Here is a 27782-nt window from a genome sequence, read left to right as displayed (position 1 = left end):
AAGGAAGCTTTTCTTGCAAAAGGTGCAAGTTTGTTTTCGAAACAGAGATCGCAAGTGATAGAAGATGTTGAGAGACTGTTATTGGTGTGGATAAACGAAAAACAGATAGCAGGAGATGGCATCTCTCAAGTGATCATATGTGAAAAGGCTAGGAAGTTGCATGACAATTTAATTAGAAAAATGCCTGCAACTAGTGGTGATGTGAGTGAATTTAAGGCCAGCAAAGGTTGGTTTGAGAGATTTAAGAATCGTAGTGGCATACATAGTGTGATAAGGCATGATGAGGCTGCCAGTTCGGACCAAAAAGCGGCTGAAAAATATGTGAAGGAATTCAAGGAGTACATAGACATTGAAGAATTGAAACCTGAACAAGTGTTTAATTGCGACAAAACAGGCCTGTTTTGGAAGAAATTGCCAAGCAGGACCTACATTACTCAGGAGGAAAAGGCACTCCCAGGACATAAGCCTATGAAAGACAGGCTTACTCTTCTGATGTGTGCTAATGCTAGTGGTGATTGCAAAGTGAAGCCTTTATTGGTGTATCACTCTGAAACTCCCAGTGTTCAGGCAAAAGAATGTCCTCAAGACTAATTTGTGTGTGCTGTGGAGGGCAAACAGTAAGGCATGGGTCACTAGGGACTTTTCCTATGACTGGTTACTCCATGCATTTTCCCCCAATGTGAAAAAGTACCTAATGGAAAAGAAATTAGACCTTAAGTACCTCCTGGTATTAGACAATGCTCCTGGTCATCCTTCAGACTTGGCAGAGTGACTTTCTGGGGACATGAGCTTCATTAAGGTCAAGTTTTTGCCTCCTAATACCACTCCTCTCCTGCAGCCCATGGACCAGCAGGTCATTTCAAACTTCAAAAAACTCTACACAAACGCTATGTTTCAAAAGTGCTTTGAAGTGACCTCAGACACTCGATTGACTCTAGGAGAGTTTTCGAAAAGATCACTTTAGTATCCTCAGTTGTGTAAACCTTATAGGTAAGGCTTGGGAGGGAGTGACTAAGAGGACCTTGAACTCTGCTGGGAATCATATGCCAGTTGCAGAATCCATTGTGGCATTGGGGAAGTCCTTGGGGTTGGAGGTTAGTGGGGAGGATGTGGAAGATTTGGTGGAGGAGGACAATGAAGAACTAACCACTGATGAGCTGCTAGATCATCTTCAACAGCAAGAGGCCAGACCTGAGGAAACTGCTTCAGAGGAGGGGAGAGAGAAATTAAGGAAGTTGCCTACTTCAAAGATTAAGGAAATGTGTGCAAAGTGGGTTGAACTGGAAACCTTTGCGGATGAAAATCACCCTGACACAGCTACTGCAAGCCGTGTTGGCAACCTGTACAATGACAATGTTATGGCCCATTTTAGGAAAGTCTTAAAGGAACGGGAGGCACAGAGCTCTATGGACAGATTTGTTGTGCGACAGAGGTCCAGTGACTCAAGCTGGTCCTAGTGGCATTAAAAGAAGGGAAGTAACCCCGGAAAAGGACTTGCTACCTCAAGTCCTAATGGAAGGGATTCCCCTTCTAAACAATAACAACTTCCACACACTTCCCTCCTCCCATCCCATCAATCACCAGATCTTCAATAAAGGTAAGTGTCATGTATTCTATTCTTAGTAGAGTAGTAATTGTGCATGTCTTCTTCAGTTTGTGTGTATTAAAATTAATATTTCATGTGGTAAAATTTTTTTTTTTTTTTCATCCTTTGGGGTGTCAGGAACAGATTAATTTCATTTCTATTATTTCTTATGGGGAAAATTAATTTGCCTTACGATAATTTCGGCATACGATGAGCTCTCAGGAACGGATTAATATTGTAAGGCGGAGGTTCACTGTACAGTGTTTTCCTTGTGAAACTAGTGATCTAGTGTAGTTAGCCTCACAAATACTCCATTTTCTCTTATAATAAAACCTCTGAAGGGGAAGTACGGTCAGAGTGGGAGCGGGAATGGCTGCCAACACTCATCACATAATGACATATTTTGTTTATTCTTAAGTACACCTACCATCCGACTTACGACCGAGTTCGGTTCCGAGAAACCGGTCGTACGTCGAACTTTACTACTGAATATCAACAAAATGTTTTTGTAATGACTTTATTTTGTTTTATTTTGGTATTTCATGTTTTACTTTACTTTTTATGCTGTTAGTACTGTATTTTATACTGTAAGGTTTAGGATAAACACTGTGTACAACACAAATAGTTGTTTATTTCCCAGAAATTTGGCATAAAAAACACAGTCGTAAGTCGAGTGGTCGTAAGACAAGCAGGTCGTAAGTCGGATGGTAGGTGTATATACGTATCATGTTTCTATGTTATTTATACTGTTTATTATGTCACAGATAATTTTTTTTTTTTTTTTCAACAAGTCGGCCGTCTCCCACCGAGGCAGGGTGACCCAAAAAAGAAAGAAAATCCCCAAAAAGAAAATACTTTCATCATCATTCAACACTTTCACCACACTCACACATTATCACTGTTTTTGCAGAGGTGCTCAGAATACAACAATTTAGAAGCATACACATATAAAGATACGCAAAACAACCACTCGGAAAGAATAGAGAAATTCCAAGCGCTTTCGTGACTACTCACATTATCAAGTTCCTTGATAATGTGAGTAGTCACGAAAGCACTTGGAATTTCTCTATTTTTTCAGAGTGGTTGTTTTGCATATTCTGAAATCACCTGTTTACTGTGATCTTATTGTATATAAAGATACACAACATATCCCTCCAAACTGCCAATACCCCAAACCCCTCCTTTAAAGTGCAGGCATTGTACTTCCCATTTCCAGGACTCAAGTCCGACTATATGAAAATAACCGGTTTCCCTGAATCCCTTCACTAAATATTACCCTGCTCACACTCCAACAGATTGTCAGATCCCAAGTACCATTCGTCTCCATTCACTCCTATCTAACACGCTCATGCACGCTTGCTGGAAGTCCAAGCCCCTCTCCCACAAAACCTCCTTTACCCCCTCTTTCCAACCCTTTCGAGGACGACCCCTACCCCTCCTTCCTTCCCCTATAGATTTATATGCTTTCCATGTCATTCTACTTTGATCCATTCTCTCTAAATGACCAAACCACCTCAACAACCACTCTTCTGCCCTCTGACTAATGCTTTTATTAACTCCACACCTTCTCCTAATTTCCACACTCCGAATTTTCTGCATAATATTTACACCACACATTGCCCTTAGACAGGACATCTCCACTGCCTCCAACCGTCTCCTCGCTGCTGCATTTACCACCCAAGCTTCACATCCATATAAGAGTGTTGGTACTACTATACTTTCATACATTCCCTTCTTTGCCTCCATAGATAACGTTTTTTGACTCCACATATACCTCAATGCACCACTCACCTTTTTTCCCTCATCAATTCTATGATTAACCTCATCCTTCATAAATCCATCCGCCGACATGTCAACTCCCAAGTATCTGAAAACATTCACTTCTTCCATACTCCTCCTCCCCAATTTGATATCCAATTTTTCTTTATCTAAATCATTTGATACCCTCATCACCTTACTCTTTTCTATGTTCACTTTCAACTTTCTACCTTTACACACATTCTCAGACTCATCCACTAACCTTTGCAATTTTTCTTTAGAATCTCCCATTAGCACAGTATCATCAGCAAAAAGTAACTGTGTCAGTTCCCATTTTGAATTTGATTCCCCATAATTTAACCCCACCCCTCTCCCAAGCACCCTAGCAATTACTTCTTTTACAACCCCATCTATAAATATATTAAACAACCATGGTGACATTACACATCCCTGTCTAAGACCTACTTTTACCGGGAAGTATTTTCCCTCTCTTCTACACACCCTAACCTGAGCCTCACTATCCTCATAAAAACTCTTAACAGCATTTAGTAACTTACCACCTATTCCATATACTTGCAACATCTGCCACATTGCTCCTCTGTCCACTCTATCATATGCCTTTTCTAAATCCATAAATGCAATAAAAACTTCCCTACCTTTATCTAAATACTGTTCACATATATGCTTCAATGTAAACACTTGATCTACACATCCCCTACCCACTCTGAAGCCTCCCTGCTCATCCGCAATCCTACATTCTGTTTTACCTCTAATTCTTTCTTGTTGATGTTAAGAAATCCTCATTTATTTTCTTGTATCTCTTTCAAGTTGTGCTTATTATTTATCTTCTGTCAGTGAACAAGAAATATGCTGTGTGAAGGAAAGACTGTCTAGTTAAGGGTTTACATTGCAAGTACAGTATGTATTTGTATAATAATGGTTTGATTTAACATTTTTTTCTATTGAAGACTCGAGTAAGCTAATAACTTGGTATATTATTAACTTTCAAATTAATGAGGTGAGTTTAGGGAGGACTTTTGCACTTTAAAATAGCATTTGAGTTTAAAGTCTTGAGTGATTTAGTAAGAATAATTCTAGAAAGAAAACCTTGGTGAATGTAATAATTGTCTAGTTCATCTCCTAGTTGTTTGCAAGGGTTAAGAAATAGCTGCTGGCTCTGTCTCTTAACTGTTTCAGCTATTTTTTGCTGATTTCTGGCCAACGGGGCTTAATCATATCTGTTCTTTAAACTGGGTATAATGATTATTTATCTGTTCTGCTTCTTCATCAAGTGCATTCCACACACAAACTACCGTAAAACTGAAAAAGTACTTGTGTTAAAAAAAAAAAATTTTTTTTTTGCAAACCTATGGATCTTGTATTTCTTTATGTATTTGATCTGGTGCAGAAACCACACTGGCACCACATGCTCTAATAAGGATGAAGCTTGTGTTGTTCATTATTTTTATTTTTTTTTATTATCACACTGGCCGATTCCCACCAAGGCAGGGTGGCCCGAAAAAGAAAAACTCTCGTAGTTTGTTCATTATATCCTAAATTAATTTTTATGTTTCTGAATGCATTTCCTAGATTGTCTTTTTTTGCATGTAGATCTGTAGCTGTATGATTTATATGTTCTGGTGATCTGCTTGGTACAATGCTTGCTCTTATATCTTTCTCCTTGCATGTTTTTAGTGTCCTACCATATTGTATTCCATATCGTCTTTTCACTCATTCTTTCATTACCTTGCACTTAACAGGATTGAATTAAAATAACCTCTACCTTAAGCATGTGTGTAGCCTGTTGGTCTTTTTTTTTTTTTTTTTTTTTTTTTGTGATGTTCAGTGTTTGCATAATTGTCTCCATGAAGGGATTTTGATTCCACCATAAATTATAAAAATTAAGGGCATTAAAGCAGAATATTGGTGTACTTAAAAAGTTAAGTGGAAGGATTGACTGAGACAGTATGTCCATGTGGAAAACACTTGAAAGAATGGTTAAGAATATATGTAGTATCAGTGGTTCATTGTGTGGAGGATCAGATCATGGAAGTAGTGGATAAATCTAGCCATAGAGCAGCTGAAAGAAAAGGATGTTGCAAGGTCTGATGGTAAGTTTGTTAAATGTTCTGCTTTCTGCAAGATTGCTGGTCTATTAATTCTGTATCATTAACTTGGAAGAAGGCAAAGAAAGTATTATTTTTTTATATATTCAGTGTACAATTTAGTTTCTTCTATTTCTTAATTTTTAAAATTTAGGAGGCTTGGTGTGAAACCGATCTGCAGGATCATTGATTCTTGAACCATTAACATATACAACAGACTGATAGATATAATAGCATTATACTAATGGGTGTGAAATTGTCAGAAACATATTTTACTGTATGAATTAATATGGTATGTGCAATTAATATTAGGATCTAATGCTCTATAAATTATTAATTTTTACAATATTCTCAAATTGTATACTGAGTGGAATGAGAAGCTACTTGATTCAACCATTTATTCTGAAAAAGGAATTCGGATTAGCCTTAAGTACATAATGTTGAAAAATGATTTTTGTATGATAGGAAAACCCTCTCATATTTTAATGTATTTTTTTTTGTTTGTTTTTTTAGCTCAATGAGTGATGGCCAAGAGGGTGATTTTGTTGTACAGCGTTCCCGAGGGCTGGCCACGCTCAGTGATATGATGCGCACACAGTCTCCACGGCCTTCACAGGAATTAGAGACCTCATACTCCTCAAGATCTACTACCAAAGAAAAATATAACATGGACAGTAAAGAAGAGGAATTAGGCGAGAGAAGTAGAGGCCTTGGGCGGCGTGGTAGCTTCAATAACTCCCATCCTGATCTCCCAGCTGCTGGAATGCCCTCTCGTTATGAAGAAAGACCTCACGGTCGTTCAAGATCCCGTCGTAACTCAATTAGTGCAGAAGATTCCCAGTTAACAATAGAAAATTTTGGTGGAAGCCAGGACAATTTAAATTATATTTCCAGAAACCCTGACAAAGAGCCTTTTGTTCACACAGGTAGGAGGGAGAGCTCAAACGTAGAAGGGTCACAATTGCGGGACTCTAGAGAGGGCAGTGCGAGGCCTGAATCTCGTAACAGTCGTGATCGCAGTATTGAAAGACGGTTAGATTTGCATCGTGGCAGCATTGAAGAATTAGATAATCGTTTAGTAGACAAATTAGAAAGGGAGGCTCTGGAACGTGAGAAACGTGATTCCTCACAGTACACAAGCAAAGAAAGATTAATAGTGCGAGATCCAAGAAAAATTTCTGTGGAGGCTGTTGACTCTGGAAGTGAGAGTGATGCTTCATTTGACAGAGAAAAGCAAATGGTCAAAGCTACTAGTTTTGCTGAGCTTTCTAAATTAAAAGAGCAGCTTCCAGGGGGTATTAACATTATATATATGCAATCAGATAAAGACGATTCATCACGGAGAAGTAGTAAGTCTTCAGAGAAGAAAACCACCTTTGCTGCCTTACCCAATCAAACCACCTGGAAGCAACAAAGTGCCCAAAGTCACTCCGACGATAATAAATCTATTAGTGGTAAGTTTTTCAGCCGCTTTCAAAGAGGCAGATGATTCACGTGTGTATTAGTAATTAAACATCTTTATTAGAGGTACATGTGTGATGGTTTTTTAAATTCTACCACTTTCACTGTTGCTGTATGTTTACATATATAAAATAAATGTACTTTAATTGAAAATATTCAGAGATTCATTGATATGTTGATTGTGTAATAATAACAAAATTTCACTGATGCATTTCAAAATTGGCTTTAGTATTGTGAAACTACTGAGGAGTGTGTTGTTACCCATGCATGATGGTTAGTTACTGGGTAATTTCTTGTATCTCTCTCGTTATATTGGTTTTGCATTCTTCTCTTGCCATGCTGTTCATCATTATTTTGCTTTCCATTTTTACTTTGTATGAAAGTTTTAATACATTATTGCATCCTTTTACTCATATTTAATTCTCTTGTACTTTGTTTGAGGAAGGGCGCAATGCATGTGTGACTAGCTGTACAAATTACATGAGTAATGGAATAATGCATGTGCCTAAGTGTATAGATCTTTGTACAAAAGAGAATGTTGCATTGTTTCTTAGATGTTTGGATTTTTGACAATTGCGCTATAATTTTTGTCAAAATGCACCTTCAGTTTTTTCACAATAGTAATACATACATAGACAGTCTCCTGTCTAATTACACTGTACCTATTACATGTGCTGGTAAATATTTTAGTATTGGCATTCAGTATTTCTTGGATAAAAAAAAACCCTTTCACTATCGCGACCTGTAAAATTAAAAAATGAGGTTTGGACGCAGTTTATGCATTCCGATGCTTAGATCAACACAAATTCTAACTATTTCAAAAGTATTCCCTCCATTCTATCGACTGAGTACAAGAAACCACTCGTACAACTGCCTAAAGTACCTATAATGTGCACCAAGAATAGTAATTTAGCCAATTTAACACAAAAATCCTATTTAAAAATGGTCCAAAATAGATTTACATTGTAGGCATTCCAGGTACTAAAACAACACTTGTGTAATACTTGCCCTCGATTTTAAATCCATCACCACACAAAAAAAAATGAAAGTTTTGCTTTATTTCTTAGATTATTAATCTAAGAAATAAAGAATGGACATGGTTTAGGTCATCCCAGTAATTGAAGCAGACCTAGAAAAACCCATAAAACAGACCAGGGAAGGATTAGTATGTTTTTCACTCCATCAGTTAATACCAAGCAACAGCCAATAAAATCATAAAAATCATGCTAGACAATCCCTTCAAAGTTGCTATTTTAAACCAAATGCAAAGTTAGAGGTTTGCTTTTACTATCATGCACTGAGTGGAGCAGGACTTCTTTTTCATATACACTGTGCACAGATCCATTTATGTCTTGGCTAAAATTTACTGTTCACTGTTTATCTGAAGGAATAGATCTCAGAATGTAGATATACGTGAGCGACGCTGGTGTCAGTGACATAGGTCTATGCGAGACAGTGAAAGGGTTAAAGTAGGTATGCATTGTAAGACTTGCTCTTTCTCTCCATTTCCCTTTCCCTTTCATCTCTTTCCTCAAGCTTGTTTCCATTCCCTACTTTGTATTAAATTATGAAGGAGACTTAGGGAGAACTCTGGAAGCTTAGATTGGAACATTGGGTGTTCTTATTGTTCCATAGCTATTACAGCTTATACAGTACGTACTAGATAATTTTAATTTTTCCTCCAAATGGGGCTAGGATAATTCAAAGGCCATATTGCCAATTGTATGTGTCACTTGTGGATAAATTTTAAGGATTAATTTCATTGGGCTTGTCTGTTGGAGTAAACTGACATGAGTTTTGGTAAAGCTACATTCCGCTTTTTTGTGCATTATTTTTTTTTTTTTTTTTTCTGGTCTTGGAAAAATTATTAAATTTTGTAAAATATATAGTAGCTTTAGTCTTTTCCTTTAAGTTTGTTTTGAATGTTAAATCGATCTCCAGACCAACTCATGAGGCAAGATGAGCTACATTCTTGTCTTTAGTTAATTATAATTATTCGTAAGAAAACAATCTACTGATGTAGCAACTTACACATAGTGCCAGATCATTGCACTGAGAAACTAATTTGTGTTGAATGAAGGTTGTTACCATCACTAAGAACATACATGGGAGGAGGTGGTTGAATTAAACAAAATAAGAAAACACAAAGAATACAGTTAAAGGAGTAAGGACACTTGATTTAATAGCCCATTTGAGTTTAGTGCTGTACTGTGTTATTTAGTACAAAGATTGAATTTGTTCATCAAGTATGTGACTATTATTTGCATCAGCACCTTTTGAGCTTTCAACTTTCATTTGTCCCTGCCTCTTATACTTTTATTTTAATGTTATTATTACTACTGTGATTATTTACTATTATTTTTTTTATTTTTCTCTCAAACCGGCTGTATCCCACCGAAGGAGGGTATACCTGGAGAGGGTTTCGGGTATCAATGCCCCCATGGCCCAGTCTGTGACCAGGCCTCATGGTGGATCAGAGCCTGATCAACCAGGCTGTTACTGTTGGTCGCATGTAAACCAGTGTACGAACCATAGCCCGGCTGGTCAGGTACCGACTTTGTGCCTGTCCAGTGCCTTCTTGAAGACATCCAGGGGTCCATTTGTAATTCCCCTTATGTATGCTAGGAGGCAGTTGAACAGTCTTGGGCCCCTGACACGTATTGTATTGTCTCTTAGTGTACTTGTCTCGCCCCTCCTTTTTATTGGGGGGATGTTGCATCTCCTACCCAGTCTCTTGCTTTTGTAGGGAGTGATTTTTGTGTGCAAATTTTGGACTAGTCCCTCTAAGATTTTTCCAAGTGTGTATTATCATGCATCTTTCTCACCTGAATTCCATTAATTTAGGCGCTTTAACATACTCATATGTACCGTGAAAGTTCTCTGTACATTCTCCAGGTCTGCAATCTCTGTACATTCTCCAGGTCTGCAATCTCTGTACATTCTCCAGGTCTGCAATCTCTGTACATTCTCCAGGTCTGCAATATCACCTACTTTGAAAAGGACTGTTAGTGTGCAGCAGTATTCCAGCCTAAAGAGAATAAGCGATTTGAAGAGAATCATCATGGGCTTGGCATCTCTAGTTTTGAAGTTCTCATTATCCCTCCTTGCAGATGTGGTAGATACATTGTTGTGATCTTTGAACACGAGATCCTTTAACATCACTCCCAGGTTCTTCACATTAGTTTTTCTCTATATTGTGTGATTTAAATTTAGTAATGTATACAGGAGAAGAGGCTATTAACCCCTTGCTCTCAGCATTTTAGTCGCCTCATGCAGCACGTGTGACTTACACAGGAAGGATTCTTCTTCAGTTCCCCCATGGAAATATTATTTTTATTTATTTTTTTTATTTTTTATTATATATTTTTATAATTTATTTATTAGTATTGCAGTGGTTTTTAATTCAACAGCTGTCTCCATCAAGACAGGGTGACCCAAAGAGGAGAACTCATTCACCAACATTATTTGGTAAAGATACTATCTTTCTAGAAATATGCTGACTTCACAATCAGATTACCTTCTAACTGTACCATTCCCACCCATTCTTCGGAGTGTTGGCACTTCCTTTACCACCTCCAGGACTCTAAAGCCCAACTAACTGATTTTTCTGAATCCCTTTACAAAAGTTACACTTTTCACACTCCTACATGTTCATTAGCCCTTCACTGTCCTAACCCCTGGAATTAAAAGTGCTGGCAGTGTTGATTCTTAATACTAACAAAGCATTTTTTATTGTGAAAAGGTAGAGTATCTTTTTCTGAAGGTAATGACACAAAAAAGTAACTGATGGAAAATTTATGTAATTATGCAGGCACACAGTAGGTCTTCTGGGTGAAATTTATACAAAAGCAGTTTCACCCACTTGGAATCTTATTTTAAACTCTTTCCATTGTTCAGTTTGATGAAATTCCTAGCTGTTTCACTAATATGCCTTCTGTTCCATCTAGTGAGAGCAAGAAACTGTTTATTGAACTATCAGAACTACTCTATAAGGTGTGCAGATGTCTGTAATTTGGCAAATTTTACAAAAAATTAAAACCTATTACAGTTTAATAACAGATTTCAAAGTACTGTAGGTATTCCAACCACAAAAGCAGCCTAGTCTCTGTTCATTGATCATGTCTCCAGGCCTCTCCTATAACACTTGCCCTCCAATTTGAATCCACACACGCAAAAAAAATGAAAGTTTTACTCTATTTCTTGGATTAATAAAATATAACCAAGAATGATTGGTCATGGTTTAGGCCATTCAATAATTGAAGTTTTTTTTTTTAACAAGTTGGCCGTCTCCCACCGAGGCAGGGTGACCCGAAAAGAAAGAAAATCCCCAAAAAGAAAGTACTTTCATCATCATTCAACACTTTCACCTCACTCATATATAATCACTGTTTTTACAGAGGTGCTCAGAACACAACAGTTTAGAAGCATATATATATAAAGATACACAACATATCTCTCCAACCTGCCAATATCCCAATCCCCTCCTTTAAAGTGCAGGCATTGTACTTCCCATTTCCAGTACTCAAGTCCGGCTATATAAAAATACGTAACCGGTTTCCGTGAATCCCTTCACTAAATATTACCCTGCTCACACCAAACAGCTCGTCAAGTCCCAAATACCATTTGTCTCCATTCACTCCTATCTAACATGCTCACGCATGCTTGCTGGAAGTTCAAGCCCCTCGCCCACATAACCTCCTTTACCCCCTCCCTACAACTTTTTCGAGGATGACCCCTACCCTGCTTTCCTTTCCCTACAGATTTATACGCTTTCCATGTCATTCTACTTTGATCCATTCTCTCTAAATGACCAAACCACTTCAACAACCCTTCTTCAGCCCTCTGACTAATACTTTTACTAACCCTTTCAGGGTTTCCGATGTACTAGTGTGGCTTACGCACCAGGGTTATTGATGTACTAGTACGCCTAAATTCTAGCGCCTTCAAATCTAGGGAGAGAAAGCTGGTAGGCCTACATATGAAAGAATGGGTCTGTGGTCAGTGTGCACGGTATAAAAAAAATTTCCTGCAGCACACAGTGCATAATGAGAAAAAAAAAAACTCCGACTGTGTTTTTGGTTTAAAACAGAGACTTTGCAGTGTATTTTCGTATGGTATTTATGGCTATTTTAATTTTCCTGGTCTTATTTTATAGAATGGAAGACGTATTACAGAAATTGAGATGATTTGATTGGTTTCATAATGAAAGTACCTTGAAATTGAGCTCAAAGTAGTAGAAATGTTCGATTTTTGCAAAATTTCAAAAGTAAACAAATCATGCCAAACGTCCAATACACGTCAACTGGTGAGTCTAATATTCTTTCACAAGTGTGCTGATATTATTTATACCATTTCTACACTAATGCAGTAGTCTGCATAACAGTAAATCTTCTATTTTTTGTGAGAATAAAAATTCAAAGTGGAAAGCAAAAGAGATGTAAGAGGGGCCTGAGGATGTGATTAATGAACAGAGAAATTGTTATTTTAATGCCTGGAATGTTTGCCTTGTTTATTCTGGATCCTATTTGGAAATTGGCATCTTCTGAAATTTGTGTGAAATTGGCAAAATTGCCAATTTCTGACCACTTTATTGGATAGTTGAAATCGGTAAATGGGTGATTTCTTGTGCTCATTCGATAGAAAAAATGGAGTTCTAGAGAAATAGATATGATTTTTGTCAATTAGAACACTGGAATTGGCCGAAAATAGGGCTCAAAGTGGGCAAAATCACCGATGCGTTAACATCGTCGAGACCGCTAACTTTGCGAGAGCATAATTCCATAAGTTTCCCATCAAATTTCATACTTTTGGTGTCATGGTGTCCTAAGAATTTTTTTTTTTTTCCCGGCAAATTTTCGACCTAGAGAACAAGTTTAGGAGAGGGCCTCTCGACCCTGAAAGGGTTAACTCCACACCTCCTAATTTCCACACTCCAAATACTTTGCATAATATTTTCACCACACATTACCCTTAGACAGGACATCTCCACTGCCTCCTCGCTTCAGCATTTACAACCCAAGTTTCACACCTATGTAAGAGTGTTGGTACCACTATACTTTCATACATTCCCTTCTTTGCCTTCATAGATAATGTTTTTTGTCTCCACATATACCTCAATGCACCACTTACCTTTTTTCCTTCATCAATTTTATGGTTAACCTCATCCTTCATAAATCCATCCGCTGACATGTCAACTCCCAAATATCTGAAAACATTCACTTCTTCCATACTTCTTCTCCAGTTTGATGTCCAATTTTTCTCTATCTAAATCACTTGATACCCTCATCACCTTACTGTTTTCTATGTTCACTTTCAACTTTCTACCTTTACACACATTCCTAAACTAGTCCACTAACCTTTACAACTTTTCTTTAGAATCTCCCATAAGCACAGTATCATCAGTCAATTCCCATTGTATTTGATTCCCCATAATTTATTCCCACCCCTCTCCCGAACACCCTAGCATTTACTTAACATAAGAACACAAGAAAAGAGGAACACTGCAGCAGGCCTGTTGGCCCATACTAGGCAGGTCCTTACAATTCATCCCACTAACAAACATTTGACCAACCCAATTTTCAGTGTTACCCAAGAAATAAGCTCTGATGTGCAAGTCCCACTCAAATCCAACCCCTCCCACTCATGTACTTATCCAACCTAAATTTGAAACTACCCAAAGTCCTAGCCTCAATAACCCAACTAGGTAGACTGTTCCACTCATCAACTACCCTATTTCCAAACCAATACTTTCCTATGTCCTTTCTAAATCTAAACTTATCTAATTTAAATCCATTACTGCGGGTTCTCTCTTGGAGAGATATCCTCAAGACCTTGTTAATATCCCCTTTATTAATACCTATCTTCCACTTATACACTTCGATCAGGTCTCCCCTCATTCTTCGTCTAACAAGTGAATGTAACTTAAGAGTCTTCAATCTTTCTTCATAAGGAAGATTTCTAATGCTATGTATTAATTTAGTCATCCTACGCTGAACGTTTTCTAACGAATTTATGTCCATTCTGTAATATGGAGACCAGAATTGAACTGCATAATCTAGGTGAGGCCTTACTAATGATGTATAAAACTGCAGTATGACCTCTGGACTTCTGTTGCTTACACTTCTTGATATAAATCCCAGTAATCTATTTGCCTTATTACGTATGCTTAGGCATTGCTGTCTTGGTTTAAGGTTGCTGCTTACCATAACCCCCAAGTCCTTCTTGCAATCTGTATGGCTAAGTTCTACATTATTTAACTTATAAGTGCTAGGGTTATGGACACTCCCGAGCTTCAGAACCTTGCATTTATCTACATTGAACTGCATCTGCCACTTTTCTGACCAAGAGTATAGTTTGTCTAAATCCTCCTGAAGTTCCCTAACATCTACGTTTGAATCAATTATCCTACCTATCTTCGTGTCATCGGCAATTTTGCTCATATCACTAGTAATTCCTTCATCAAGATCATTGATATATATTATAAACAACGGGCCCAAGACTGATCCCTGTGGAACGCCACTTGTTACTGATCCCCACTTGGATTTAACCCCATTTATGGACACACTCTGCTTCCTGTCTGTGAGCCATGATTAGATCCACGAGAGCACCCTTCCCCCAATGCCATGAGCTACTACTTTCTTCAACAGTCTTTGGTGCGGAACTCTATCAAAAGCCTTACTAAAATCTAAGTAAATAATATCAAATTCTTTATCGTGGTCAACAGCCTCAAAAGCTTTACTGAAGAAAGTTAATAAATTAGTTAGACAAGACCGGCCTCTTGTGAATCCATGCTGAGTATCATTAATCAAGCTATGCTTATCGAGATGGCTTCTTATAATCTGAGCTATAATTGACTCTAGTAATTTGCCTACAATTGAGGTTAGGCTTATTGGGCGGTAATTTGACGGTAACGACTTGTCCCGTTTTAAAAATAGGAATTACATTAGCCATCTTCCACATATCAGACACTACACCTGTTTGAAGAGATAAATTAAAAATATTAGTTAACCCTTTGAGGGTTTTGGTCGTACTAGTACGTTTTACGCGTAGGGGTTTTTGACGTACTAGTACTCATAAATTCTAGCGGCCTCAAATCTAGTGGGAGAAAGCTGGTAGGCCTTCATGTGAAAGAATGGGTCTATGTGGTCAGTGTGCACAGTCTAAAAAAAATCCTGCAGCACACAGTGCATAATGAGAAAAAAAAAAACTTTGACCATTTTTTTTTAATAAATCAGCGACTTTGCAGTGTATTTTCGTATGGTATTTATTGTTGTATTCTAGTTTTCTTGGTCTCATTTTATAGAATGGAAGACATATTACAGAAATTGAGATGATTTTGACTGGTTTTACAATGAAAGGTGCCTTGAAATTGAGCTCAAAGTAGCAGAAATGTTCGATTTTTACCAAACTTCAAAAGTAAACAAATCGTGCCAAGCGTGCAATACACGTCAACTGGTGAGTCTAATATTCTTTTACAAGTGCACCAATAATATTTATACCATTTTTTACACTAATGCAGTAGTCTGCATAACAGTAAATCTTATATTTTTTGTGAGAATAAAAATTCAAAGTGGAAAGCAAAAGGATATAAGAGGGCCCTTGAGACATGACTAATGACTAGAGGAAATGTCATTTTAGTGCCAGGAATGTCTTTCTTGTTTATTCTGGACCCTATTCGGAAATTGGCATCTTTTGAAATTTGTGTGAAATTGGCAAAATTGCTAAATTCTGACCACTGTACTGGATAGTTGAATTTATAAATGGGTGGTTTCTTGCACCCATTCGATAGAAAAAATGGAGTTCTAGCGAAATATTCATGTTTTTTGTCGACTAGTACAGTGAAATTGGCCGAAAATGGGGCTCAAAGTGGGCAAAATAGCCGATGCGTAAATATCGCCGAGACCGCTAACTTTGCGAGAGCATAATTCCGTAAGTTTTCTATCAAATTTCAAACTTTTGGTGTCTTTATGATCGGGAAAAGATTCTCTATCTTTTCATAAGAGAAAATAATTTTTTTTTTTTTTAAATTTGGCCGACCCTGAGAACGAGTTTCGGAGAGGGCCTGTCGACCCTCAAAGGGTTAATGGTTCAGAGACTTCCATTTTGCATTCCTTAAGAACTCTTGAAAAAACCTCATCAGGACCCGGTGACTTATTTTGCTTCAGTCGGTCTATCTGCTTCAGAACCATTTCACTAGTGACTGTGATGTTACATAATTTATCTTCTTCTGGCCCACTATAAAAATTAATTACTGGAATATTATTAGTGTCTTCCTGTGTAAAAACCGAGAGAAAATAATTATTTAAAATCGAGCACATTTCATTCTCTTTGTCAGTAAGATGCCCATAGTTATTTTTAAGGGGACCTATCTTATCTCTGACTTTTGTTCTATATACCTGGAAAAAACTTTTTGGGTTAGTTTTAGAATCCCTAGCAACTTTAATTTCATAGTCCCTTTTAGCTTTTCTTATCCCCTTTTTAATGTCCCTCTTAATGTCAATATACTGATTCATAAGATGACCCTCGCCTCTTTTGATACGCCTATAAATTCCTTTCTTATGCTCTAGTAGATATTTCAGCCTATTATTCATCCATTTTGGGTCATTTCTATTTGATCTAATTTCTTTATAAGGGATAAACGTTCTTTGAGCAGCTTGTATAGTGTTCAGAAAACTGTCATATTGATAGCTCTCTTCGTTACCCCAATCAACAGATGATAAGTGTTCTCTAAGCCCATCGTAATCTGCTAAGCGAAAATCTGGGACTGTTACTGAGTTATCCCTACTATCATACTTCCATTCAATGCTAAATGTAATTGATTTGTGGTCGCTAGCACCCAGTTCCTCTGAAACTTCTAAATTATTAACAAGGGATTCATTGTTTGCCAGAACTAAGTCAAGCAGGTTATTACCCCTTGTAGGCTCTGTCACAAACTGCTTCAAAAAACAATCCTGAACTACTTCTAAGAAGTCGTATGATTCTAGATTCCCAGTCAAGAAATTCCAATCAATATGACTAAAGTTAGTCTCCTAGAATTACTACATTATCGTGCCTTGTGACCCTAACAATTTCCTCCCATAGTGGTCTCCCCTGGTCCCTATCTAAATTTGGGGGACGGTATATCACACCTAAAATTAATTTTTCATGCCCCTCTGAAAATTCTATCCAAACAGACTCTGGATGTGCTACATCAGACTTAATACCCGTTTTTATGCAACAGTTCAAGCGATCTCGGACATACAATGCCACCCCACCCCCCTTCCCGACACTTCTATCTACTTGGAACAATTTAAAACCCTGAATGTGACATTCTGCAGGCATGTCCCGACTTTTTGGATTAAACCACGTCTCAGTAATGGCAAATACATCGAAGTTACCTGCACTAGCAACTAGTCTCAACTCGTCCATCTTATTCCTAGCACTGCGACTATTCGTGTAATAAATATTTAAAGACCCTCCTCTCTCTTTACCCTTCCTGCTCCTTTCTGTTATTCCACTAAACCTATTACTGTCCTTGTCAATTAGTGCCACTGGCTTTCCAATATCCACCTCATTTTGCCTATTACTAGTTCTCCTAGTACTCATATTACTACCCTGCGACTTCACAGTTTTCCCGCCAAAACCCATACCACTAACTATTCCTAGTTTAAAGACGTAACAACTCCCTCCACTGCGTTGGCCAGTGCTCCCATCCCACACCTAGATAAGTGAACCCCATCCCTGGCATACATGTCACTTCTGCCATAGAAGAGGTCCCAGTTGTCAATGAATGTTACCGCATTTTCCTTACAGTATTTGTCCAGCCAGCAATTGACACCAATTGCTGTGGACAACCATTCATTTCCAACTCCTCTCCTTGGCAAAATGCCACATATGACAGGTTTCTCACCCTTCCTCCTAATTATCTCTATTGCTGACCTATACCTGCTGATCAGGTCCTCACTCCTACGTCTGCCAACATCGTTGCCTCCAGCACTGAGACAGATAATAGGATTGCTCCCATTATCTCTCATGATGTCATCCAGACGGCTAACAATATCCTTCATCCCAGCCCCAGGAAAACACATTCTCTGCCTCCTACTCCTATCCTTCAAGCAGAATGCCCTATCCATGTACCTAATCTGGCTATCCCCAACAACAACAATGTTTTTACCTTCCTTGGCATCGTCCGTCGTGATGCTCCCAGTAGTCGACTCACATTCGTCATGTAGCATTACACCACTTGTGGAATTCGTCAAGACGTTCTCGATGGTCTTCGTTGGGGTTTCTAGGGATGTCTCACTCACGTCTGCCAGTGCTTCCTTGGTGCTCGTTGTGGCATTCCCAGTAGAACACACACATTCGTCAGGTAGCACGGAGAATGGGTTGGAAGTTTCCACGGTAGTCTTCTGGTTTCTCGTTGTTTCTGCCTCTCCAACCGTTTTCTTGATCCTCAGCTTGGTTCCATGTTGCCCGGCCACTGACCAAGCTCCCCTCTTAACCTGGGGACTCAAAACAGGAGGATTACTACGAATCCTCTTGTTCTCCTCCGTTAATCGCCGTATCTCCAGCTTAGCAACTCTGAGATCTTCTCTCAGCTGCTGGTAAAGCTGCTCAAGAGAGGGCATCCTGGTTCAGATTCACAGAGAGCACACAAACAGGTCTTCACAGAGCTAAGTACACGTCACTCCATCTATAAATATATTAAACAACCATGGTGACATTACACATCCCTGTCTAAGACCTACTTTTACTGGGAAGTAGTCTCCCTCTCTTCTACACACCCTAACCTGAGCCTCACTATCCTCATAAAAAACTCTTTACAGCATTTAGTAACTTACTACCTATTCCACATACTTGCAACGTCTGCCACATTGCTTTCCTATCCACTCTATCATTTGCCTTTTCTAAATCCATAAATGCAATGAAAACTTCCGTACCTTTATCTAAATACTGTTCACATACATGCTTCAATGTAAACACTTGATCTACGCATCCCCTACCCACTCTAAAACCTCCTTGCTCATCCACAATTCTACATTCTGTCTTGTCTCTAATTCTGTCAGTAATAACCCTAACATACACTTTTCCTGGTATACTCAGTAAATTTATTCCTCTGTAATTTTTACAATCTATTTTGTCCCCCTTCCCTTTCTATAATGGAATTATACATGCTCTTTGCCAATCCCTAGGTACCTTCCCCTCTTTCATACATATATTAAACAAAAATACCCAAAATACCACATCTTATTCTTTTTAGTAATCATTACAGGAAAAAGGGTTACTAGCCCATTGTTCCACGCATTTTAGTTGACTTTTACAAAATGCATGTCTTACGGAGGAAAGATTCTTAGTCCACTTCCCCATGGATATAAAAGGAAAAGTAATAAGAACAAGAACTATTAAGATAAAATCAAAGAAAACTCGGATGAATTGTATAAATAAACATGTACATGTATGTGTAGTGTGACCTAAGTGTAAGTAGAAGTAGCATGACGTATCTGTAATCTTGCATATTTATGAGACATCAGAAGACACCAGCAAACCTACCATCATGTAAAACAATTACAAGCTCTCATTTTACTCACTTGGCAGGACAGTAGTGTCTCCCTGGGTGGTTGCTGTCTATCAACCTACTACCTATAATTGTAGTATACCTGTAAAAATCCATAAAACAGATGGGGAGCCTACCCTTCCTCAGGAAAATTGCTAAAAATTTAACATTTCAGTTATACTTTGAACCTTATTTCAAGCTACAGTGGTTCCCCGGTATACGATATTAATCCATTCCTGAGAGCTCATCGTATGCCAAAATTATCGAAAGGCGAATTAATTTTCCCCATAAGAAATAATGGAAATCAAATTAATCCGTGCAAGACACCCAAAAGTATGAAGAAAAATAATTTACCACATGAAATATTAAGTTTAATGCACACAAACTGAAGAAGACATGCACAGTTTGTAGTACTCTACTAACAATAGAATACATGACACTTACCTTTAATGAAGATCTGGTGATGATTGATGGGATGGGAGGAGGGGAGAGTGTCGAACTTATTGTTTAGAAGGGGAATTCCCTTCCATTAGGACTTGAGGTAGCAAGTCCTATTCCGGGGTTACTTCCCTTCTTCTTTTAATGCCACTAGGACCAGCTTGAGAGTCAGTGGACTTCTGTCGCACAACATATCTGTCCATAGAGGCCTGTACCTCTCGTTCCTTTATGACTTTTCTAAAGCGGTTCACAACATTGTCATTGTAATAGTCACCAGCACGGCTTGCAATAGCTGTGTGAGGGTGATTGTCATCAATGAAGGTTTTCACCTTTGTACACATTTCTTTAATCTGTGAAGTAGGCAACTTCCTCAATTTCTCTCTCCCCTCCTCCGAAGCAGTTTCCTCAAGTCTGGCCTCTTGCTGTTGAAAATGATCTAGCAGCTCATCAGTGGTTAGTTCGTCATTGTCCTCCTCCACCAACTCTTCCACATCCTCCCCACTAACCTCCAACCCCAAGGACTTCCCCAATGCCACAATGGCTTCCTCAACTGGCATACGATTCCCAGGGTTAGCCTCAAACCCTTCAAACTCCCTTTTGTCTATGCATTCTGGCCACAGTTTCTTCCAAGCAGAGTTCAAGGTCCTCTTAGTCACTCCCTCCCAAGCCTTACCTATAAGGTTTACACAATTGAGGATATTAAAGTGATCCTTCCAAAACTCTTTTAGAGTCAATCGAGTGTCTGTGGTCACTTCAAAGTACTTTCGAAACATAGCTTTTGTGTAGTTTCTTGAAGTTGGAAATAACCTGCTGGTCCATGGGCTGCAGGAGAGGAGTGGTATTAAGAGGCAAAAACTTGTCCTTAATGAAGCTCATGTCCTCAGAATGTCACTCTGCCAAGTCTGTAGGATGACCAGGGGCATTGTCTAATACCAGGAGGTACTTAAGGTCTAATTTCTAATCAGTTAGGTAATTTTTCACATTGGGGCAAATGCATGGTGTAACCAGTCATAGAAAAAGTCCCTAGTGACCCATGCCTTACTGTTTGCCCACCACAGCACACACAAATTAACCTTGATGACATTCTTTTGCCTGAACGGTCTGGGAGTTTGAGTGATACACCAATGAAGGCTTCACTTTCCAATCACCACTAGCATTGGCACACATCAGAAGAGTAAGTCTGTCTTTCATAGGCTTATGACCTGGGAGTGCCTTTTCCTCCTGAGTAATGTAGATCCTGCTTGGCAATTTGGAACAAAACAGGCCTGTTTCATCACAATTAAACACTTGTTCAGGTTTCAATTCTTCGCTGTCTATGTAATCCTTGAATTCCTTCACATATTTTTCAGCTGCTTTTTGGTCCAAACTGGCAGCCTCATAATGCCTAATCACACTATGTATGCCACTACGATTCTTAAATCTTTCAAACCAACCTTTGCTTGCCTTAAATTTACTCACATCACCACTAATTGCAGGCATTTTTTCAATTAAATCCTCAAGCAACTTCCTAGCCTTTTCACAAATGATCACTTGAGAGATGCTATCTCCTGCTATCTGTTTTTCATTTATCCACACCAATAACAGTCTCTCAACATCTTCTAACACTTATGGTCTCTGTTTCGAAAACAAGGTTGCACCTTTCGCAACAACAGCTTCCTTGATTGCCGTTTTCCTGGCCACTATAGTAGCGATGGTTGATTGGGGTTTGGTATACAACCTTGCCAGCTCCGACACACACACACTCCACTTTCGTACTTTGCAATTATCTCTTTCTTCATTTCAATTGTCATTAGCACCCTTTTTCTCGAAGGGTTGGCACTAGAAGCTTTCTTGGGGCCCATGGTGATTTATTTTGCAGAAACAAGCACCAAAAACACTGTGATAATATGGAATGTGCCGAATGTATGCTTAGCTGGCTTGCGTGTAAACACTGGCACGCACGGGGCAGTTCAGGCCACACGTGGACACGTCTCGGACGAATCGTGTGTGGCGGGTTTTTTAACGAGTGGCGAGGCAAAATTTTTGCATTAAAATGTATCGAATACTGGATTTATCGGATACCGTTGCCATCGAATACCGGGGGTCCACTGTACTTACGGTCCTGAAGCTGACCAGAATGATCTCTCTCATCAGTCTCCCATTCTATCAGTTGATACAGAGAAACATCCAGTAGAACCATAAAAACTGCCCCAGAGAACACCTTAGCCGATATTTTAAACCAAACACTAGGTCAGAGGTTTGGTTTTTTACCTTCATGCAGTAAGGGAGGCAGGATTTTTTTTTTTTTTATACTGTGCACACTCGCCGCTCATACCCTTCTGTGTTTTAGTCAAAGTTTACTGCTCACCGTATATTTGAGGGCGCTGTGCTCAAAATGCAGATTAATTTATGTAACAGTGGCATCAGAGTGAGAGAGTTAATAAACCACGTGTCTTCATGCACTCTTATCTAACATGTTCGCACAAGCCTGCTGGATACTCAAGCCACTAAAACTTTGAAGACTCTTGTGCTCTCTCCAGCTGTTCAAGTGGACAACCCCTTCTCCTTGTGCTTTCCACCCCAAACTTGTATACCATCTTTGTCAGCCTATCACTCTCTAGCTTCTCTGCATTCCCAAATCCCCTCAGCAGCCATTCATCTGCCCTCTGAATTATTCCCTTAGTAACCCCTCATTTGTTGTTATTGCAGCGCAGAGGCGCTCAGATGCGACAGTTTAAATGTCCCTCCAAACTGCCAATATCCCAGACCTCTCCTTTAAAGTGCAGGCATTGTACTTCCCATTTCCAGGACTCAAGTCCAGCTAACCTGTTTCCCTGAATCCCTTCACAAAATATTACCCTGCTCACACTCCAACAGCTTGTCAGGTCCCAAAAACCACTTGTCTCCATTCAGTCCTCTCTAACATGCTTATGCACGCTTGCTGGAAGTCCAAGCCCCTCACCCTCATGCTGTTTACCTACAGGATATAAAATGCAGACTGACCAACCCAGAGAATTAAAGGAACGTGTTAAAAACCTGAACATAATATCTGATGACCTGTATATAAAATGCGGAAATAAGGCAAACTACTTAAGACCATAAAGGTTTTCCTTGATGAAAATAACAGTAACAGGAAAGGCTAAGTTGGATTACGAGAACTTTCAAAGCAATAGTAGTCACATAAATGATGGTACAAGCTTCATAAATTTATATAGAATGGCAGCTAATTTTGCGTTTGTGCACTTATTAGATGTTTTAAAGAAGAGCCACATCTGTATGTCAGGGGTCAAGGTCAAATTAATTTTTCAGTTTTTGAAGGTAAATTTTTCCTCATGTTTTCATGTTAGAGGAGAGCCCTGCTTATACAGCAGGTTAGGTTCCAAGCTACTGCTGTTAACCCTTGAACTGTCCAAACAAATTTACGTTCACATGCGTAGTGCTCCAATAGTAGATCTACGTTTTTTTACGTATTTTCGAATATAAAAAAAAAAAAAAGTAGATCCAAGTTTTTTTTACACGTTTTCAAATGTAAAAAAAAAAATCATCTACGTTTTTTTACATACTTTCAAATGTTGAAAAAACATAGATCTACGTTTGGACAGTTTAAGGGTTAAGTGAAAATCTCTGTAAAGTGAAACATTGCCTTTTTTCACTTTCAAATGCATATAAAAGCTTGATGACATATTTACACGATCATATATTAAGTGAGCAATAGAGCTAGGCCTAAAAAATGCATATAAAGTGCACACATTACTTGCCTTAAAATATTTTCGTCCTTAGCTTTTAGTGAGTGGTAAAGGTTTATTATGGGAAGTCTGAATAATTGAAAACTGATATATTAGCAAAACACCGTAAAGTGAAATGCTGTAAAACGAGGCTGTCCTGTACTAGATTATATATTAAAAAAAAAAAAAAAAAAAATAGCCAGGTCAAAATGTCAGCTTTTGCAATGGAAATTGAAGTTCTGCGTCTGCAATATGACTGAAGGTAATTTAACGAAGGCACATTTATCAGTAGCTGATGAGTTGTCCCAAAAAGGGTAATGCATGTCCATTTTAAAGTTAAGCTCCAAGATGAAGGGCAGAGGTGAAATGTTTTGTGTTCACACCATTACTTTTGTGGACAATTTAATGAAACTATAATAACTTAGTATGAGGAATAGGTACAAATGAGGTCTATGCATTGTGGGCCAAGGAGTTTGTCTTTATCCGTAACTTCTTAAATAATTAAATGAAATACACTTGTAATGCTGCAATAGTTTTTTTTTCTCTCTGATAATTTATTAAAATTAGTCTTGTAGCCATTGTTGTTTAGTACTATTTCTTTGACTCTTCAATCTTCACCATTTCATTCTTTGTCATTGTCAACAAGATCATGACTAGTAGGGGGAAGGAATAAATGTTCTTGAACCTTTCAGTGCAGAAATTATAGTCTTACTCTAGCTAACAAATTCTTTTTAAGTATCACTCACTGTGCTATGATGACTAGAATCAAGAGAAGTTCTTTTTTTTCTGGTAGTTGCTGCCATCTAACGACTATAATTAAAGATTCAGATGTTCACATTCTTCATAACTTCCCCTCCTATCTCCACATATTATTGGCCCTTTAATCTATTTAATTTTTTTTTTTAACAAGTCGGCCGTCTCCCACTGAGGCAGGGTGACCCCAAAAGAAAGAAATTCTCCAAAAAGAAAATACTTTCATCATCATTCAACACTTTCACCTCACTCTCACATAATCACTGTTTTTGCAGAGGTGCTCAGAATACAACAGTTTAGAAGGATATATGTATAAAGATACATAACATATCCCTCCAAACTGCCAATATCCCAAACCCCTCCTTTAAAGTGCAGGCATTGTACTTCCCATTTCCAGGACTCAAGAGTGACTTTATAAAATAACCAGTTTCCCTGAATCCCTTCACTAAATATTGCCCTGCTCACACTCCAACAGCTCGTCAGGTCCCAAATACCATTCATCTCCATTCACTCCTATCTAACATGCTCACGCACGCTTGCTGGAAGTCCAAGCCCCTCTCCCACAAAACCTCCTTTACCCCCTCCCTCCAACCTTTTTGAGGACGACCCCTACCCCGCCTTCCTTCCCCTACAGATTTATACGCTCTCCATGTCATTCTACTTTGATCCATTCTCTCTAAATGACCAAACCACTTCAACAACCCCTTTTCAGCCCTCTGACTAGTACTTTTATTATCTCCACACCTTCTCCTAATTTCCACACTCTGAATTTTCTGCATAATATTTACACCACACATTGCCCTTAGACAGGACATCTCCACTGCCTCCAACCGTCTCCTCGCTGCAGCATTTACCACCCAAGCTTCACACCCATATAAGAGTGCTGGTACCACTTTACTTTCATACATTCCCTTCTTTTCCTCCATATATAACATTTTTTGCCTAAACATATACCCCAACACACCACTTGCCTTTTTTCCTTCATCAATTCTATGATTAACCTCATCCTTCATAAATTCATCTGCTGACACATTAACTCCCAAATATCTGAAAACATTCACTTCTTCCATACTCCTCTCCAATTTGATATCCAATTTTTTCTTATCTAAATCATTTGATACCCTCATCACCTTCCTCTTTTCTGTGTTCACTTTCAACTTTCTCCCTTTACACACTCCCAAACTCGTCCACTAATCTTTGCAATTTTTCTTTAGAATCTCCCATAAGCACAGTATCATCAGCAAAAAGTAACTGTCAATTCCCATTTTGTATTTGATTCCCCGTAATTTATTCCCACCCGTCTCCCAAATACCCTAGCATTTACTTTTTTTACAACCTCGTCTATAAATATATTAAACAACCATGGTGACATTACACATCCCTGTCTAAGACCTACTTTTACTGGGAAGTAATCTCCCTCTCTTCTACACACCCTAACCTGAGCCTCACTACCTTCATAAAAACTCTCTACAGCATTTAGCAACTTTCCACATATTCCATATACAGTGGACCCCCGGTTAACGAACTTTTTTCATTCCAGTAGTATGTTCAGGTGCCAGTACTGACCGAATTTTTTCCCATAAGGAATATTGTGAAGTAGATTAGTCCATTTCAGACCCCCAAACATACACGTACAAACGCACTTACATAAATACACTTACATAATTGGTCGCATTTGGAGGTGATCGTTATGCGGGGGTCCACTGTACTTGCAACATCTTCCACATTGCTCCTCTATCTACCTTATCATATGCCTTTTCTAAATCCATAAATGCAATGAAAACTTCCCTACCTTTATCTAAATACTGTTCACATATATGCTTCAATATAAACACGTGATCAACATATCCCCTACCCACTCTAAAGCCTCCTTGCTAATCTGCAATCCTACTTTCTGTCTTACCTTTAATTCTTTCAGTAATAACCCTACCGTACACTTTTCCTGGTATACACAGTAAACTTATTCCCCTATAATTTTTACAATCTCTTTTGTCCCCCTTCCCTGTTTAAAAGAACTATACATGCTCTCTGCCAATCCCTAGGTACCTTCCTCTCTCTCATACATTTATTAAATAAAAATACCAACCACTCCAACACTGTTTAACCTCCCTGCATTTAACATTTCTGTCATGCTCCCGTCAGTTCCAGCTGCTTTACCCCCTTTCATTCTACATAATGCCTCAAGCACCTCCCCCACACTCACATCCTGCTTTTCTTCACTCCTAAAAGATGTTATACCTCTTACTTATCTCACCAAAATATACAGTGTATACAAATTGGAAAATGTGATGAATTCATGATTAAATGAGATGAAAACTTAAGATAACTATTTTCTCTCCTCCTGCCTCTCCCTTCACTTCACTCACTGTCCACCAATCTAGACTTTGATTATGCTTTTGTCAGGAAAGACTTCCCAGTCCCTAATTGCAGCTCCAAGACCACATATTTCTAGTTCATATTTGTGAGTAGTTAATTTTTTTTTTTTCAACTTATTGGCCATATCCCAACAAGGCAGGATGACCTAAAGAGAAAACTAAAATCTCCCTCTTAAAATTTAACAATTTAGCTGCCTCTTACGACATGCATGGCTTACAGAGGAGGAATTCTGTTCCACCTTCCAATGGAGAAAGTAGGTAATACGTACTACAAAAATTGTAAGAATGGGTATTATAATGTGTAGATAACTGATATGCTATATGTTGAAAATAGAATATAGTGGGTGTGTGTGTCCTCCCTTATATGTGCTTGCCTATATGTAGTTGAAGGCTCCTGACCCAACCTCTCAACTTCTTGCTTGCCAGAGTCACCCCCTCTTGGCCTTGTGGGCCCTAGCATACCTTCTCTTAAAGCTGTGTATGGAGTCTGAATCTACCACTTCCTCAACGAGGTCATTCCACTTTTCAGCCACACTCAGACTAAAAAAAAAATACTTTTTGACATCCCTGTTGCCTGTCTTTTAGGGGTGGAGCCTCGGCTCTCCCTGCTTCTCCACTGACCATTACTGGGTACACACTCCTGGCTGCATGAGCCCTATCATACCTATTCTTAAATGTGTGTGTGTGGAACCTGCTTCCTACCACTACACTATTTAAGTCATTCTACCTGCTGACTACTCTAAGGCTGAAGAGTTATTTCCTGACATCTCTGAGACTCATTTATGGTTTTAACTTCCAGCTATGCTCTTGTGTACCTGAGACCCGCCTCTCGAATAGATTCACAATGTCAGTTTCTTTTGGTATTTTCTACATTGTAATTGTGTCACCTCTGGTCCTCTGTTTTCTAATGTCATCAGGTTTAGCTTCTCTAACCTTCTCTCATACCCCTCAGGTCTGGGACTTCTATTTCATGTCATGTCATTTTTATACACCAGAAACAGCACTGCTCCAAGTTGTAAACCTTGTGGAACCCCACTCATCACATGCCCATTCCTCCTCCTCCTCCTCGTC

General features: G+C 38.7%; 1 protein-coding gene across 22 annotated transcripts in view; it reads left to right on the top strand.

Annotated features, from left to right (window-relative positions):
• Patronin (calmodulin-regulated spectrin-associated protein patronin) overlaps window positions 1-27782 on the top strand; it is a 213072-nt gene that overhangs the window by 82778 nt on the left and 102512 nt on the right. For all 22 annotated transcript variants that reach the window (XM_053795430.2, XM_053795420.2, XM_053795424.2 and 19 more), the window contains one exon: window positions 5962-6902. In XM_053795430.2, the coding sequence (XP_053651405.1) occupies window positions 5962-6902 (941 nt within the window). The remainder of the gene's footprint in view (window positions 1-5961; window positions 6903-27782) is intronic.

Source organism: Cherax quadricarinatus, chromosome 78, assembly GCF_038502225.1.
Source record: "Cherax quadricarinatus isolate ZL_2023a chromosome 78, ASM3850222v1, whole genome shotgun sequence".
NCBI classification, from domain to species: Eukaryota; Metazoa; Arthropoda; class Malacostraca; order Decapoda; family Parastacidae; genus Cherax; species Cherax quadricarinatus.
The sequence above is the reverse complement of the archived record's forward strand: the minus strand, read 5'-3'. Positions and strand labels throughout refer to the sequence as shown.